The sequence below is a fragment of the Oncorhynchus nerka genome, linkage group LG20 (genome assembly GCF_034236695.1).
Source record: "Oncorhynchus nerka isolate Pitt River linkage group LG20, Oner_Uvic_2.0, whole genome shotgun sequence".
NCBI lineage: Eukaryota > Metazoa > Chordata > Actinopteri > Salmoniformes > Salmonidae > Oncorhynchus > Oncorhynchus nerka.
The window spans coordinates 33,153,797-33,172,302 of NC_088415.1; the positions used below are offsets into that span (position 1 = coordinate 33,153,797).

General features: G+C 43.8%; 1 protein-coding gene across 2 annotated transcripts in view; it reads right to left on the minus strand.

Annotated features, from left to right (window-relative positions):
• Positions 1-1,526: 1,526 nt before the first annotated feature.
• Positions 1,527-18,506, minus strand: part of LOC115102306 (bridge-like lipid transfer protein family member 3A) — a 49,173-nt gene continuing 32,193 nt past the window's right edge. The window contains exons 6-21 of one of the 2 annotated variants that reach the window (XM_029622127.2): positions 17,424-17,564; positions 17,052-17,222; positions 16,670-16,853; positions 13,289-13,375; positions 12,131-12,301; positions 10,832-10,980; positions 8,891-9,032; positions 8,495-8,688; positions 6,869-8,142; positions 6,566-6,708; positions 6,201-6,343; positions 5,893-6,043; positions 4,936-5,198; positions 4,648-4,756; positions 4,425-4,522; positions 1,527-4,005 (exon numbers count right to left, since the gene is read on the minus strand). In XM_029622127.2, the coding sequence (XP_029477987.2) occupies positions 3,889-4,005; positions 4,425-4,522; positions 4,648-4,756; positions 4,936-5,198; positions 5,893-6,043; positions 6,201-6,343; positions 6,566-6,708; positions 6,869-8,142; positions 8,495-8,688; positions 8,891-9,032; positions 10,832-10,980; positions 12,131-12,301; positions 13,289-13,375; positions 16,670-16,853; positions 17,052-17,222; positions 17,424-17,564 (3,537 nt within the window). In that variant the 3' untranslated portion in view covers positions 1,527-3,888. Of the gene's footprint in view, positions 4,006-4,424; positions 4,523-4,647; positions 4,757-4,935; positions 5,199-5,892; positions 6,044-6,200; positions 6,344-6,538; positions 6,709-6,868; positions 8,143-8,494; positions 8,689-8,890; positions 9,033-10,831; positions 10,981-12,130; positions 12,302-13,288; positions 13,376-16,669; positions 16,854-17,051; positions 17,223-17,423; positions 17,565-18,506 lie in introns of both variants that reach the window. The other variant, XM_029622126.2, reaches the window with a different exon arrangement.

Here is an 18,506-nt window from a genome sequence, read left to right on the forward strand (position 1 = left end):
CGTTCTCAACTAACATCAAGGCTGGCCCGTTCCTGTAGGTTCATGCTCTACAACATCCCCGCAGAGTACGACCCTGCCTCACACAGGAAGCGGCGCAGGTCCTAATCCAGGCACTTGTCATCTCCCTTCTGGATTACTGCAACTCGCTGTTGGCTGGGCTCCCTGCCTGTGCCATTAAACCCCTACAACTCATCCAGAACGCCGCAGCCCGTCTGGTGTTCAACCTTCCCAAGTTCTCTCACGTCACCCCGCTCCTCCGCTCCCTCCACTGGCTTCCAGTTGAAGCTCGCATCCGCTACAAGACCATGGTGCTTGCCTACGGAGCTGTGAGGGGAACGGCACCTCAGTACCTCCAGGCTCTGATCAGGCCCTACACCCAAACAAGGGCACTGCGTTCATCCACCTCTGGCCTGCTTGCCTCCCTACCACTGAGGAAGTACAGTTCCCGCTCAGCCCAGTCAAAACTGTTCGCTGCTCTGGCCCCCAATGGTGGAACAAACTCCCACGACGCCAGGACAGCGGAGTCAATCACCACCTTCCGGAGACACCTGAAACCCCACCTCTTTAAGGAATACCTAGGATAGGATAAAGTAATCCTTCTCACCCCCCTTAAAAGATTTAGATGCACTATTGTAAAGTGGCAGTTCCACTGGATGTCATAAGGTGAACGCACCAATTTGTAAGTCGCTCTGGATAAGAGCGTCTGCTAAATGACTTAAATGTAAATGTATGTAATGCAGATACATGCACATCGGTTTCCACTAGTTATCGTCACAGGCACAAAGTCAAAATTGGCTACGTGAAAATAAATCAACAAAAACGTGCTTTTTGGTCTTAATTTAAGGTTAGGCATACGGTTAGCAGTGTGGCTGGGGTTACATTTAAAATCACATTTTAAAAATATATATTTTAGAAATGGGCGGTGTTTGCTTTGAAGCTGTGGTAGTTTGTGAAGACCAAACACAAACTATAAAAGTTTTTTTTTCTTCTCAAAGTTACCGGGTTGTCACGAATCCTACTTCTATCAGTAGACTCCTAACAACGTAATCATTGCGAAACTTCTATTTGATCAAATAGCTCTTAGCTGTGGTATATTGGCCATATACCACAACCCCCTGAGGTGGCTTATTGCTATTATAAACTGGTTACCAACGCAATTAGCGCAGTAAAAATAAATGTTTTGTCAAACCCGTGGTAACAGTACTTTCAGCCAATCGTCATTCAGGGCTCGAACCATCCAGTTTATAATGTTATTGATACCATGTCTTGTTTTGACCAATCTCATGTCTATGCTAATTGTGCAAATGTATTTATGTTTAAAAATAAATACATTTTGAGACAAAATGTTCTCAAGTATCTAAGCCTACACTGTCTGTTTCGCCTGCATCGCTTGTTGTTCTTAATTATACACTGGGTGGGTCGAGCCCTGAATGGGAATTTAACCGCAAAAGTTATTTTTATGTGCACTACATCGCGCACAACCTTTAACCGCAACAAATCAATATGATGGAAACGACTCTGATGGGAACATGGACATATTGTTTTAATGCGGATTATAGAATATTCACATGAAAATCTGTCGCCAATTGGATGGAAACCTAGCTACAGCCAAGGCCATGCAAAAAAAAAAAACTAAAAGCAAATATCTACAATCAAAAAAACAATTGGGTAGCAGTATGTATTTTCTGAGAGTTGTTGATATTATTCGTAATGGAATCACTACTTTGTTACACTGAATGTGACCTTTAGGGAATGTTCAAATACAAACATGCATGACGAGGGAAAAAACTGACACATTAGACAAGTTCATTTGTTAACCTTAGGCATTTTCACTTTTACATTAAAAAAAAAAAATAATTGCTTAAAACCATTCTCAGGCTATGGGTACAACATAATTCATCCTTTGCTTCATGCTACATCTCTCAATCAGAATGTAACATTATCATTCATACATTAATATCAGAAGGCAACCAGAGAAACAAGCCCAGAGGCTTGGTACAGTGGTATATTATTATGGCCACCAGAGGTCTCGCAGTTCCACTCAGAAGAGAGTGGAGAATGATGCTAAAAGCTCAACCAAGGGTTAGTTAACTTGTTAGCACCATACCACATACACAAGTCTCTTCTTGACACAATTGACTTTCTCCCTATTCACACTTGTTTTGCTGAGTGTGACTTTGATCTAAGTAACGTTAACCCAATGTCTCTCCTCTTAAGTACCAATCTTCTGAGACAAACATTTTAGAAATAATAAACTTTGTCAACTCCACATTAGATATCCTATAATTACTAACAAAAATCTAATTATATAACCACATTAAATAATATAACTCCAATTAGTACAAAGGCTTCACAGGTGTTCCATAGTAATATAAAGGTACCCAATGGGTAGAATACAACAAATTGGCATTAGTGCACCTGTCAGTTTTAGTGTAGATAAAAGCATTAGCATTATACATATTTTGTGTGTATATACGCAATTAAGATGCAGTATCTCTATGTATTCTTTGATCTGATGTGTTTGTTGAGATGGCTAGTAGCAAGACTGTCTTATCAAAAATTATTTCAAATAGCTGCAAAAAGTAAATATTCATGACTGCCTATAACAGTTCATATCAAAATAATAACACTACATTTCATCCACACTGGGATCCAAAACAGGGGCTTCTAACCATAGATGAATATACCCCAATCCACTCCCCTGTATCTAAAAGTTAGGGATAGCAGAAGGACTTATTGAAGTCTAATTCTGTGGATGGTCAGTGAGGTATTAGTATATACCTAGATGGTGTTTCTCCATGCAGATGGGTGAGTAAAGGAGATCAACTAATACCTGTCTGAGTGCAGGGTACACCTCTCAAGTAAAAAACTAAACCAGTTAATGTACCATAACCATTGTCTTAACTGTCCTCAAAAGATCAGAAAGCATGTGTCATCTGAACATTCAACCACCAAATTTATATACGTTTTTTTTTTTTTTTTTTAAATGCAAGAAAAATAAGACGGGAACATTTTGACCTGGTATCTGAGAACAGTGTGGATAGAGCTTTCCCCTTCTCAGATACACAACCATTCAAAAGGATAGCTATGCGGAGGTGTGTCTGGTGATCCCACAGACAGGAGCTCCATGTTTACAGTGCAGTACTGCTTTAAGTCAGTGGTTTTCTTTCCCTTCCCCACTTCTATTTAATACACAATCATCCTAAACAACGTTACATGAATGCATCTAAAATACCAGCTACTAACTATACAGACGTACAACTATGAACAGGATCTACTTTACAATAGCGAACAGTTTTATAGTTGCAGCTTGGTGGGTGTTTGTAAACCCACACACCAACATTCCTAGAGCTCTAGTGGTCTTCACAGGGCATGCCTGACATTGAAAGATGTGTACAGGAAACAACATCAATGGAATCTTAACACTACTAAACTGACAGTTCTCTGCATAGTAGACTAATTTTGGCATGTGTTCTTCAAATAAAAGATTTGCTAAAGATAGATGGCCAGTGAGGTGCAGCACAACAATGAGTCAACTATTCTCTATGGTGGTTTAAATTCAAACTAGGTGTAAATAGCTTTAAATGTACAGCAATACCCGTCAGTGTGTAAAGAGTGACTACAGTAGGACACCTGTTTTCTACAGGGGCCCCCTATGTGTTCTCTGGAAGTGACACACTGTTTGTTTGTGCAATTCATTACAAGAGCTTGAACTTTGGAACCATCAGGGTGGATTCCACTGTTAGGTACTCATCACTGTTCTTTAGAAATTGTCATATGCCTGGGTTCAGACAGCTAATTTTGTCCAGACATTTCTATCAGTTCCTTTACTCCCTTATTGATCTAGTGCCAGTATATTGCCCTCTGCTGGCCGGGGAAGTAAAGCGGTCACAGGTCAAACATGGGGTCATACTTCCTGACTTCCAAGAGGAGACGCTCTCGGTCAGTGAGGGCTTGAGAGAGGGCCGACTGAGCTTCCGATAGCTGCGACTCCAGGAAAGTATTCTGAAGGGAAAAGGTTGTTGTCTTTATTGCTTTTCACTTCTAAATAATGTTTCTTTGCCAGGGCAAGTATGCTAAATCTCTTCAGCTGTAATTGCTACCCTGATTTGGCCCCTCTTAGCCTTAACAAGAGAACCAGACAAGAACAAGTACTACAACTGTCTGGCCTTATCTTTATCTAATCATCCAAAATGTAACTTAAAAGTATTCCATTTAAGCCCTGTGAGTACATGCGATTTTATATCAACCGTTTCACACACATTTCAGGTTAAAAACCATAAGTACAATGCAACTATTGTCGGGACTGTGCTATCGTGAATAATCACTTTATGTATGCTACGCTTTCATTTTACATGGTGGTTCAAACTAGCCTAATCCTTACTGATACTGGTGAGTCAGTGTGAGTGGGTGTAGAGATCTACCGTGATCTGCGACAGTTTTCGTTCTGTCCAACAGTCTGGCTTCTCCAAACATACCACAGCACCACCTGCTGAGTCTCTTGGGACTGTGCCTTCACCACCTGCAAGACAAGACAATACATATTTAGAAATAAAGATTACTCCTGTTATTCGATGTCATTCAAGCAGTGAGAGACAAAATCATTGTAATATTCAAAGACAGGTCCGTCTCCTCTCCCCCGATCACCTTTGATTCTCAAAATGCCGTCATCAGATCGCTCCACAACCACCTGGTCTACGGTAAAGGTGACAGGTTGGGGCTGGGGGGCCGTGGGGTAGACCTTGGGACCATCATCCTAAACAGGAGGGGAAAACACTGGTTAAGTCCATTGCATGGATGGCAGGCTAACTGTCATTTATTCAATCTGTATCCTATGGAACGCTGTTGGGATCTTACCACGTATAAAAACAGGCTACACATCAAATAACATTATCTGACCCCAACAGAGTTCCATAGTCTCCGTTACCAGCTGACCTTCAGAGTGATAGTGACGTTTTCCAGCCGGATCTTAATGGGTTGGATGTCAGCACTGAGCTCATCCTCCAGGAAGGGCCCCAAGGTGGCCAGTGTAGAAACCAACAGATCCACCTGACAGTCTCGCACACCCAGCTCCAGGTGACCCACCAACCCAGACAGAGAACCATGCCGCGCTGCAGAAGGACCCATCTCCATCCGTATGCCCACCACGGGAACTGCCCTGCAGCCTTGCCTGTGGCCAACGGTAGACCCACCAGGCACTACGGACATCATGTAAAAAATGGTGTGTTGTGTAGTCAGAGAATGGGTATTATGGATGCAGAGTGGTCTAAAAGTAGCATTGAGAGTCTTTAGTAGTTACACTGGGAGAGTGAGGTGATTACAGGAGTGATTATATCACAATATGAGTATGTATTTGTGTTTATTATAGATGCCCATTAGCTGCTCTCTTCCTGGGGTCTAAGCACATTAAGACACACAAAAACGAATAATATAAAACAGTACATCATCTAACATCATTACACCACTACATTTCTACAATACAAAATGTATAACACTACAATATATTCAATATTAAAATGTACGTGCGTGTAGAGTGCGTGTGCCTGTGTGTCTTCACAGTCTGCGTTTTCCCATAAGGTGTAGTTTTTCTTTTTGTGAGTGGATATAACAGGTGTTTTGGCAGGGAATCGGAGAGCATGAGTGAGTTGGGAGGATAGAGTGTTCTCTGACAAAGGGAACCATTTTTATTCGAAATTGAGAGCCAGTGTGTTGACACAGATGTTGAGTGTGACTGATGCTCAGTAAGGTGCATGGTCTTTAGGTAGTTAAGTTCTACTTCATTTTCGATGACTGACAGAGGCAGTGTTTTTACGCTGGATTATTATCCAAATCTGCCACTGGAAGTCATCCAGAATGGATAAAAGCATAGTTCCATCCGTAGCTTGCAGTTACCTGGCATCAGTTCAGTCAGCAGGTCAGAGACCCTGACGTTGCCCATCTGTCTTAGGATGAGATCCTGGGCCTCCACTGCCACCACCAGGTCCTCTCCCTTCAGGTCTGCCACACAGGCCATCCCACTGAGCACCAGCAACAACACAGAGGTCTGCACAGCACACCACAGCACAATCAGTTAATCACAATAACAATTCTGCTTTGCTCAGCTTACAAATACAGTATGATTGCTGAGCATATACAGTGGAAGTGCTGACAATGCCTCTGTAATGTCACACTGGACAGTGTATGTATGTAAATAGACCCACTGTGTCCTGTGTGATGTCCTCAATGCTCTGGGACAGGGAGCTGCTCAGGTCAGCTGAGGACCCCCCCTCTGTCCCCAGGGCAGGACTGCCTCCACTGGGCCCCGGGGTGCCATTGGGTCGCATCATGGACACTACCCCTGAGTCTGAAACCACAACAGAACACACAGGGACAAAACTCTATTGTCCAGTGGGATTCAAGATTATTATTCTTAAATCATCTTACTAGATAGATAGTATATCTTTATTTTTAAATGTTCTGTATTCTCTTGATACAATACGCATGTGTGTTGTAGAGTTTGGATGGTTTTGAAGTGACTGATGATATTGTGGGGAGTTACCATCCATGAGGATGACAAAGTTCTCACTGGCATCGTTTTCCACTGAGAGGTGGTCGTTGGGCAGGCTGCCGTCCAGGATAGCACTGTCAAATGAGTGCTGCGAGAGAGACTGGTTCATGGACTGGAGCCGCAGGCTGGCTATGGGGGACCCCTCCTCAGGGCGCTGCTCCCTACACAAACAGAAACGGAGGGTGAGTTAGGGTCAACAGCCTGTATGTTCATTCACACCAGTAAAACCACATCCATACAGTTTACAATATGGACCTGGAAGAGCTGAACCATATAGTGTAATGACAACAGCACAGCAGGAGAGCATGCTGGGAAACCTACTTCGCCTGTGGATTGAACAGCTTGCTCATCCCCGACCCGCGACTCATGAAACTGAAGGCATCTTTTGTAATGGAGAACGCCCCTTTAGTCAGGTCCAGGGAGGCACTAAAGGCATCTTTGGTGACGTCCTTGGTGGAGGTGAGGGCAGTGGACAGCTCTCCCTCCAGGCTGAAGGTAGAGGGGTCCCTGGACAAGAGGGAGTGATGGTGTTCAGGGGAGAAGGGAGGAGAGAGAACAGGACCACTGCCATCCCCCTGGGCCATCTCCCCCTCCATGACCTCCACTGCCTCGCTGGCCTCATCTACTACACCATCCACCTCCTGCTCAAGGGGAGGAGAGCTGTTGATGGTGGCAGTGGTGTTTCCTATCCCACTGTCCTCCAGAGGGCCTGGTGAAGTAGCCTGGTGAGTGGGGGAGAGATCGGAGTCTGTCAGGCTGGGGCTTTCAGACCCTGGGGTGTGGGCCTCCTCTGGCTCCGTGGCTGCAGGTGGTAGCAGGAGCCCCAGCTCCACTGAGTCCATTAGGAGGGCTAGGCACACCGTAGGGGGGTCAGCCTCCTGGCCCCTGGCCTGCTTAGAGTCCCTGGTGTCCCGGCCCAGCTCGTGCCCCAGCCTGGCCAGGGTGTCCTTCATCCGCAACAGGGCAACATACTGGTAGTGGTTGAGCCACACCTTGACCGGTGTGATGGCCTGGGCCAGGAAGTGGATAGAAGCCACTGCAACCTCCTGTCGACTGTCTTGGTTGTGTTCCAGGTTGGGCGGGAGGTGGTTTTCCTGCTGTTCTGGGGTTTTATGGTTGGGATCAACAGGAGCTGGTTCATTGGGGGAGGAGACTAGGGAACTGACCTTAAACGCAGACGGACGACACATCCACACAGAAATGGTGAAAGGCTCCACGAAGGGGTGAGCTCTGCCCCTGTTGCTTTTCCGTGCCCCCTCGAAGCTCATGGACAGACGGGACAGGCTGAAGAACCAGACATCCTTGGGCCTTAGGGGCCTCCTCTCAGAGAGGGACAGGGGCTCCATCTCCAGTGAGTGCTGGAGGAAGGCAGAGGGTAGGGGGAGGAAGGAGCTCTGGTCTCGGGGGAAGGAGCAAGGGGGAGTTGACTGGAAGAAGTGGCAGGTGGAGAAGCTGCTGTAGGTGGAGTGGAGGTCGGCCCGGGTGCCGTGGGGGGAGTGGCGTGTGTTGCTGAGGACCATCTGGGGAACGGTGATGCTTAGGGACTGGGGCCGGTCCTGGTGGTCCATGATCGACGACTCCAGGGGAATGATCAGCTGCAGACAGACAGGGGGGAGGCACAGAAACAGGAACACAGTCATCTCCTGACAACTAACCCAGTAATAACATCAACACCAAAGTTTAAAATGGGCCCTTTCCATTTCATTGCAGAGAAAACTGGAGACGAAAGCATTACAAAACTGCATACCCATTACCAAAAAGAACAGTGTTTCTACACAAAAGTCCCTAAGGGCAAACATCTGGAAGGTTGAACAACACTAGAAACACTTGAAATGGCCTAAAGTTGTGTAATGAGCTGTAATACTCTGCTGCCAAAAGGGGGGCACTGACTGCAATGATGCAACTCTATTCTGACAGCTTGGTCTGGGTTTATTCAACCAGTCTCACCTTGATCTGAGCTGCGTCCATGTGGATGTCCATGTGCTCCTCTGCCTTGCTGCTGTCATGGAGGTGGTAGAAGGCTTTGACCTGCTCCAGGGTACGCAGCAGGCCCCTAGAGAACAGGTTGACCCACAGCAGACTGGCTGGGTCCAGGCACAGCTGTAGGCCGTTCAGTTGGGCATATAGGTTAGTATTGGGTACTGGGGAAGGAGAGGGGGTTGGAGAGGGGGACATATTTTCAGTTGTAAGATAATATTCTAATGGTTTGTTTCTTTCACCAGAAGAGAACTGAATATTGAATTGGAGGATCAGCAAGAAACTACAGTTTGAATCATTTACTAGGATAATGACTAAATAGCAGTTTGCAAGAAACACACACAACAGTGTATGGTTAGCTCATACCAGGCAAACCGGGGTTGTCAGGGAAGTAATACTCTGTGAATTGCAGGTGGATGGCTGGTATATTGTCTGCTAGGTTCAAGGCCTTGCGGTTACAGGATATTAAGGACGGGGTCTTCTTGCTGTGGCATCCCCCTGTAGACACCTGTGTGAGGGTAAGGGATGGTAATCATGATTCATGTGAATTTGATTTCTGAAGTGCTTTTCTCACACAAAAACTTAAAAGTAATGATGAGTTTTCTGACGGTCAGAGTGAAAGTAGTGTAAACGGAACTTAATGCAGTATTAACTACAGTAAGCTCCAAATATATTGGGAAAGTGACAATTTTGTTGTTGTTTTGGCTCTGTGGATGAAATTATACAATGACTATGAGGTTAAAGTGCAGACTGTCAGCTTTAATTTGAGGGTATTTTCCCCGTTTAGAAATGACAGCACTTTTTGTACATAGTCCTCCCATTTTAGTGGACCAAAAGTATTGGGACAAATTCACTTGTGTGTATTAAAGTAGTCAAAAGTTAAGTATTTGGTCCCGTATTCATAGCATGCAATGATTACATCAAGCTTGTGACTACAAATTTGTTGGATGCATTTGCTGTATGTTTTGGTTGTGTGTTTTATTTATTGTGCCCAATAGAAATTAATGATAAATAATGTATTTTGTCATTTCATTCACTTTTATTGTAAATAAGAATATAATATGTTTCTTAACACTTCTACATTATTGTAGATGCCACCATGATTACGGATAATCCTGAATGAATCGTGAATAATGATGAGTGAGAAAGTTAGACGTAGAAATATCATACTCCCAATACATGCTAACTTTTCACCATTACAATAACAGGGGAGGTTAGCATACCTCTAAGACATGCTAACCTCTCACCATTGCAATAACAGGGGAGGTTAGCATACCTCTAAGACATGCTAACCTTTCACCATTACAATAACAGGGGAGGTTAGCATTCCTCTAAGACATGCTAACCTTTCACCATTACAATAACAGGGGAGGTTAGCATACCTCTAAGACATGCTAACCTCTCACCATTACAATAACAGGGGAGGTTAGCATTTTTGGGGGTATGACATTTATGGGTCTGTAACTTTCATCCTCATCATTATTCACGATTCATTCAGGATTATCCATAACCATGGAGGCATCCACTTTAATGTAGAAGTGTATAGAAACTGCTTTAATACACATATGTGAATTTGTCTCAATACTTTTGGTCCCCTAAAATGGGAGGACAATGTACAAAAAGTGCTGTAATTATTAAACGGTTCACCTGATATGGATGAAAATATTAAACCCTTAAATTAAAACTGGCAGTCTGCACTTTAACCTCAGTCAGTGTATCCTTTCAAATCCAAAGTGCTGGAGTACAGAGCCAAAACAACAAAACACTGTCACTGTCCCAATACCTCTGGTGCTCACTGCATATCCCATCTCATGAAATGAAACTACAAAAGGTCTTACATTTTTGATTATTTACAGAGAAAAGGGGAATTACCACCAACTCAAGCCCAAAATACCCCTTATCATGGCTTGTTGCATATTATATCTGATTTCCTCTATGGCTGTAAAAGTAGGAACTGCTTAGCTCTATTTGTGTTGGCAGGGGTTTTTCTACATCACAGCTGACAAGCTTTAGGGCACTCGAGCGTGGTGAGGAGAAAAGGGTTTCCCCTCTTACTATGATATAACTAAGACTACATTGCCAGGTTAGGAATTAATGTAATAGTGCATAGAGAGTATTTCATTTTCTTCACATGGCTTTCCTGTCTTCAACATGTCTCGATTCTGTGCAACCAGCTGCATTCCATGTCTTCTGTCCTTGCCATTGATAGCCTTTTATAATGAATAGCATACTTTGACTGCCACCATTACAGAAAACAATGTCAGAGGAAGCCTAACGGAGAGATGTACATAGGTAGTCCTGTCTCACCTGATGTATATCCAGGTCATCCATTCGTACCACCACACAGCTGGAGCGGAGCCTCTTAAGAGGGTTCAACGGGAGAGGTTGTGCTATTGAGGTCCTCTTGGAGATCTGCTCCCTTTCAGGAGGGCTGGCCTTGGGGTTGGGTTGTCCATCTGTGTATATCATAAGTCAAACTTTTAGGGTCAGTATCTGTGACTTGAAAATAACAATTTATTCTCATCACTAGGTACACTACATTACCAAAAGCATGTGGGCACTTGCTCGTTGAGCATCTCATTCCAAAATCATGGGCATTAATATGGAGTTGGTCCCCCCCTGTGCTGCTATAACAGCCGCCACTCTTCCGGGAAGGCTTTCCACTAGATGTTGGAACATTGCTGCAGGGACTTGCTTTCATTCAGCCACAAGAACATTAGTGAGGTCGGGCACTGATGTTTGGCGATTAGGCCTGGCTCGCAGTCGGCGTTCGAATTCATCCCAAAGGTGTTCGATGGAGTTGAGGTCAGGGCTCTTTGTAGGCCAGTCAAGTTCTTCCACACCGATCTTTAGAAACCATTTCTGTATGGACTTTTCATGCTGAAATAGAAAAGGGCCTTCCCCAAACTGTTGCCACAAAGTTGGAAGAGCAGAATTATCTAGAATGTCATTGTATGCTGTAGCGTTAAGATTTCCCTTCGCTGTAACTAAGGGGCCTAGCCCGAACCATAACAAACAGCCCCAGACCATTATACCTCCTCCACCAAACTTTACGGTTGGCACTATGCATTCGGACAGGTAGCGTTCTCCTGGCATCCGCCAAACCCAAATTTGCTTCCAGAGGCAGTTTGGAACTCGGTAGTGAGTGTTGCAACCGAGGACAGAAAATGTTATGCCCTACATGTATCAGCACTTGGGGTCCCGTTCTGTGAGCTTATGTGGCCTACCATGTCACGGCTGAGCCATTGTTGCTCCTAGATGTTTCTACTTCACAATAACAACACTTACAGTTGACCGGGGCAGCTCTAGCAGGGCAGAAATGTGACCAATTGACTTGTTGGAAAGGTGGCATCCTATGACAGTGCCACGTTGAAAGTCACTGAGCTCTTCAAGTAAGGCCATTCTACTCCCAATGTTTATCTATGGAGATTGCATGGCTGTGTGGTCGATTTTATACACCGGTCAGCAACAGGTGTGGCCGAAATAGCCGAATCCACTAATTTGAAGGGGTGTCCACATACTTTTGTTTATGTAGTATGTGTCTGTTGGTGGATCAGATTCCTACTACAGTAAGAGGACCTGGCAGTGTGTTGTAGTAAGTCTCACCCTGGGTCCTCTTGGCAGGGAAGTCCTTGGCCTGGTTGGGGACCTTAGAGTCTGGCCCAGGGATCCCTGATGCTTCCACCCTCCTCTGGAACTCCTGCAGTAGTATGCCAGCCCACTGGGCCCGGGCATCCATCGCCCCACAGTGACGCTCCCAATGCCGACAGCCATCACCTGCAGGTCATATCATACAAAGTCATACATTAAGGTTATACAATAGGGTTCACTGCATCACCAGGGTTATTGTTGAAAAGATTCCATCCCTCACCCAAATAAAAATATATACACCTGTATATAACATCCCAGTTATATACATCAACTTAAAGTATTTTTTTCCAAAGCTTTGTTTTTTACTATTTGATCTGGGATTTAGCATGCTTGCTCAAGCAAACCATTCCAATCTCCCTTAAAATGTGTTTTCCATAATTGTGTAACAGACCAGTAGTTCTGATGAAGTGATGTGGAGAGTTCGAGAAGGAATTGAGGTGCTCCACATTCTACAGTCAAATAATTCCACTGAGAATAATAGCAATGGGCATCCTTCGCCATCCAGGCTATTAGTTTGCATGAATGAATGGAGAGGAGGCTTAATAGAAGTCTGAATGGAGGTTGAGGTTTCATATACTAGGAATCATGTTACAATGATTACGGATAAGCCTGAATTAGACACACAAATATCATACACCCAAGACATGCTAACCTCTCAACATTACAATAACAGGGTAGGTTAGCATTTTTTTGTTGGGGGGGTGTATGATATGTGTGCGTCTAACTTTCTCACTCATCATTATTCACGATTCATTCAGGATTATAACCAAAACAAATAGCAAATGTTTCCAACAAATGTATGAGTCACAAGATTGATGCAGTCAATGTGTGCTATGAATATGAGTATTAATACTTAACTTTTGACTACTTTAATACACATAAGTGAATTTGTCCCAATACTTTTGGTCCCTTAAAATGGGGGGACTATGTACAAAAAGGCTATTAGTTCGCATGAATTAATGGAGAGGAGGTTTACTAGAAGTCTGAATGTAGGTTGATATTTCAGTGGGAGCACTAACAAAGAATGTGGTGGACAGCAGTGAATAAACGTGAGCTCTAATTATAACAAATAGTAGCACAAGTCTCTTGACCGATCGGGGGAACGACACTCACCAGGCCTGTGGATGGGGTAGTAGTCAAAACCAAGCTTGCGGAAGGTCAGCTGCATTGCACCATGGGGGCATGGAGGAGGAGGCTCATCTGTGTGACATGAGAAGTCAAAGGTCAAAAGCTTTGTTCAACTCTGACAACAAACTTTCATCATCAAGACCATAATTGGAGGGTGGATTTTTGTGTAAATACTCCTCTAAGAAAACCAAAAAATGGGATCGTGGGAGAATTTTCAAAATCCCGAAGAATAAAATATATAAACATTGTCTTTGTATCTCAAAATCATTGTAATGTGGTTAACCTTAAAAATCGAAATGAAAATTCTTAAAATCTAAAAGATAAAATTAAACGAGAGAGCCCCTTAGATCATGGGAAAAGGCCGCACCTGACCGTTGCACTTGAATCATTCCCACAGTGAATGGCTATGCCCACTATACATTATTACAGAGACTTTGATCAAATCAAATCAAAATGTATCAGTCACATACACATGTTTAGCAGATGTTATTGCGGGAGTGGAGAAATGCTTGTGTTTGAAGCTCCAACAGTACAGTGCAGTAATATTTAACAAGTCATATCTAACCATTTCACAACATAAACACATAAATCTAAGTAAAGGAATGGAATTAAGAATATATAAATATATGGACGAGCAGTGTCAGAGCGGAATAAACTAAGACACCGTAGAATAGAATATAGTATATACATATGAGATGAGAAATGCAAAATATGTAAACATTATTAAAGTGACTAGTGTTCCATTTATTAAAGTGGCCAGTGATTTAAAGTCTATGTACAGTTGAAGTTGGAAGTTTACATACACCTTAGCCAAATACATTTAAATACATTTTAGTCCTGACATTTAATCCCAGTAAAAATTCCCTGTTTTAGGTCAGTTAGGATAATCACTTTATTTTAAGAATGTGAAATGTCAGAATAATAGTAGTGATTTATTTCAGCTTGTATTTCTTTCATCACATTCCCAGTGGGTCAGAAGTTTACATACACTCAATTAGTATTTGGTAGCATTGCCTTAAAATTGTTTATCTTGGGTCAAATGTTTCAGGTAGCCTTCCATAAGCTTCCCACAATAAGTTGGTTGAATTTTGGCCCATTCCTCCTGACAGAGCTGGTGTAACTACGTCAGGTTTGTAGGACTCCTTGCTCGCACACGCTTTTTCAGTTCTGCCCACACATTTTCTATGGGGTTGAAGTCAGGGCTTTGTGATGGCCACTCCAATACCTTGACTTTGTTGTCCTTATGCAATTTTGCCACTACTTTGGAAGTATTCTTGGGGTCATTGTCCATTTGGAAGACCCATTTGCGACCAAGCATTAACTTCCTGACCAATGTCTTGAGCTGTTGCTTCAATACATCATTTCCTCCCTCATGATACCATCAATTTTGTGAAGTACACCAGTCCTTTCTGCAGCAAAACACCCCCACAACATGATGCTGCCAACCCCGTGCTTTGCGGTTGGGATTGTGTTCGTCGGCTTGCAAGCCTCCCCCTTTTTCCTCCAAACATAACGATGGTCATTATGGCTAAACAGTTCTATTTTTATTTCATCAGACCAGAGGACATTTCTCCAAAATTAGGTGTCTCGACAAATTTCTTCAGCCTCCTGAGGTTGAAGAGGCGCTGTTGCGCCTTCTTCGCCACACTGTATTTGTAGTTGGACCATTTCAGTTTGTCAGTGATGTGTAGAAACTTGAAGCTTTCCACCTCCACTGTGGTTCCGTCGATGTGGATAGGGGGTTGCTCCCTCTGCTGTTTCCTGAAGTCTACGATCATCCCCTTTGTTTTGTTGACATTGAGTGAAAGGTAATTTTCCTGGCACCACACTCCCAGAGCCTCCTCCCTGTAGGCTGTCTCGTCATTGTGAGTAATCAAGCCTACTACTGTTGTGTCGTCTGTTTAGTTCAGTTACCTTTGATTTCTTGGGTACAGGAACAATGGTGGCCATCTTGAAGCATGTGGGGACAGCAGACTGGGATACGGAGAGATTATGCTCTCCAAATGGACATCAGCTGTGAGGGCAGAGATGCCCATGCGTTGACTTTTGTTCGCTATACATGTCGGGGGAAGCTATTCATGAGGACATATTGTTCTGTCTTACGATTCCCGAGCATGAAACAGCATAGGGTATGTTCAGTGTGCTGCATGGCTATATTGACGAAAAAACAGATTCCATATGGGGTCGAATGGTGGGCTTTTGCACAGATGAGGCTCTATGCCGGGACGGCGGGCAGGCCTCTGCACTCTAGTTATGAATGTGTCTCCCTCCTCTGTCATGTTAATTGAGCTTTTTGCCACCCGTGGAAACAACTTTGCAGAAGACCACCAGTACCCGAGTGCCAAGTCTAGGATCAAAAGGCTTCTCAACAGCTTCCACCGCTAAGCCGTAAGACTGCTGAACAATTCATTAAATCGCCACCAAACAATTTACATTTACATTTACATTTAAGTCATTTAGCAGACGCTCTTATCCAGAGCGACTTACAAATTGGTGCTTTCACCTTATGACATCCAGTGGAACAGCCACTTTACAATAGTGCATCTAGGTCTTTTAAGGGGGGGGGGGAGGGGGAGAAGGATTACTTTATCCTATCCTAGGTATTCCTTAAAGAGGTATACATTGACCCCCCTCCCTTTTGTACACTGCTGCAACTCGCTGTTTGTTTGTTACCTATGCATAGTCACTTCGCCCCCACCTACATGTACAGATTACCTCAACTACCCTGTACCCCTGCACACTGACTCAGTACCGGTGCCCCCTGTATATAACCTCGTTATTGTTATTCTTATTGTGTTACTTTTTATTATTACTTTTTATTTTAGTCTACTTGGTAAATATTTTCTTCTTCTTGAACTGCAGTGTTGGTTAAGGGCTTGTAAGTAAGCATTTCACAGTAAAGTCTACACTTGTTGTAGTAAGCACATGTGACAAATAAAGTTTGATTTGACCACACCACCATGTAAAATCCTCAAAAGTCGCTGCGAGAAGCAGCATCACATTTTTATTTTATAACAATAGGAAATGCAATTTCATTACCAAAGTGTGTTTTCACCCACTAATTGGCTAAATTAAAGACAACCAGAAATGAGAGATAAGATCACTTCAGGCAGAAAAGCTACAAAGGTCATAGGTCAGGGCTATTCAACTCTTAACCTACGAGGTCTGGAGCCTGCTGGTTTTCTGTTCTACCTGATAATTAATTGCACCCACCTGGTGTCCCAGTTCTAAATCAGTCCCTGATTAGAGGGCAACAATGAAAACACACAGTAGAACTGGCTTCAAGGTCCAGAGATGAGTTTGAGGGGCATAGGTTATAGTCTAATTCTGTGCATGACATATCTTTGGGGTGTCTGTGGGACTAACCGGGGTCTGCTGAGGAACTGTCGTTGCATATGTGCAGGTCTAGACGAGAGATGAAGGTGTGGTAGGAGGACTCTTTGACATCGTGTTGATCAAAGTACTGGTCCAGGGTACTGGGGACTCCACCACTGGGAGAGGGTGGAGGGTTTGTCCATAGAGCGTGTATACCAGGGGAAGGTGGTGCAGTCTAACACAGAGAGAATAATATCAACAATATGACTGCAATTAGTACACAGGCTATTATAATATCTATACAAAATGTTTGAGTGAGTAGATAGACAGCAGCTCAGTAATATAGTTAGACTTGAACTGCAGTACAATATAAGTGTGGGCTGCAGACTCTGTACTGTTTCTAACACATAAGAGGAAGGCAGAAGGATGGTACCTGTAGGGACTTTGCGGCCATGCTCTTCCTCTGCTGGGCAGACTTCTCCATAGCCTCGCTCAGGGACTTGGCGTAGTGGATGACAGCTTTGAGCTGAGAGTCCGTCAGCACCCACAGCAGGTCATCCAGGATGAAGAGTAGCTTAGAGGCCAGCACGTTACAGTCCTTCAGCTGGGGTATGATTAAAGAGAGGAGAAACCTGGTTAGTCGTCATAAGACAATCATTTTACTGCTTAGTCAATGACACAATGTTGTTTGTTTATTTACGTATGATACACCATGAGAACGGTTGCATTTGAGAAACTGTAACATGGGGAAGCTGTTGGGGAAAAGTCACATCAAGAAAACCCCACCCCCATGGCCCAGTCTTACCCTGCGCTTCAAGGCAATGCGGATGCGTCCCTGGTTGGTGATGAGGCGTAGTGGGGTACTGTTCAGGTCCTGGTCCTCACTCTCTATGGCATCAGCCTCGATACGCAGACTCTGCCAGTTGATCTCCTTAAACGTCAACACCTGGGAGGTTGGACAGACAGACACAATATACATATTAGGGAACCAGTGTGTAGGAGGAGCCTGAAGTAAACTGGCCAAACAATCTGTGTCTTTACGAGACAAACAGGGAGACCATGTAAAAGAGGTCATCTCTGAGGCTTACGCATATGCATTTCCTGATAACTTGATTACTGGATCTCATTTAGAGGGGCAAAAAAATCTAACTGTACCGTGTAACCTGGTCATGATATACTAACTGTATTGTGTAACCTGGACATGCTGTACTAACTGTACCATGTTACCTGGACATGCTGTACTAACTGTACCATGTAACCTGGACATGCTGTACTAACTGTACCATGTAACCTGGACATGCTGTACTAACTGTACCATGTTACCTGGACATGCTGTACTAACTGTACCATGTTACCTGGACATGCTGGACTAACTGTACTGTGTAACCTGGACATGCTGTACTAACTGTACCATGTTACCTGGACATGCTGGACTAACTGTACCATGTAACCTGGACATGCTGTACTAACTGTACCATGTAACCTGGACATGCTGTACTAACTGTACCATGTAACCTGGACATGCTGTACTAACTGTACCATGTAACCTGGACATGCTGTACTAACTGTACCATGTAACCTGGACATGCTGTACTAACTGTACCATGTAACCTGGACCTGCTGTACTAACTGTACCATGTAACCTGGACATGCTGTACTAACTGTACCATGTAACCTGGACCTGCTGTACTAACTGTACCATGTAACCTGGACATGCTGTACTAACTGTACCATGTAACCTGGACATGCTGTACTAACTGTACCATGTAACCTGGACATGCTGTACTAACTGTACCATGTAACCTGGACATGCTGTACTAACTGTACCATGTAACCTGGACATGCTGTACTAACTGTACCATGTAACCTGGACATGCTGTACTAACTG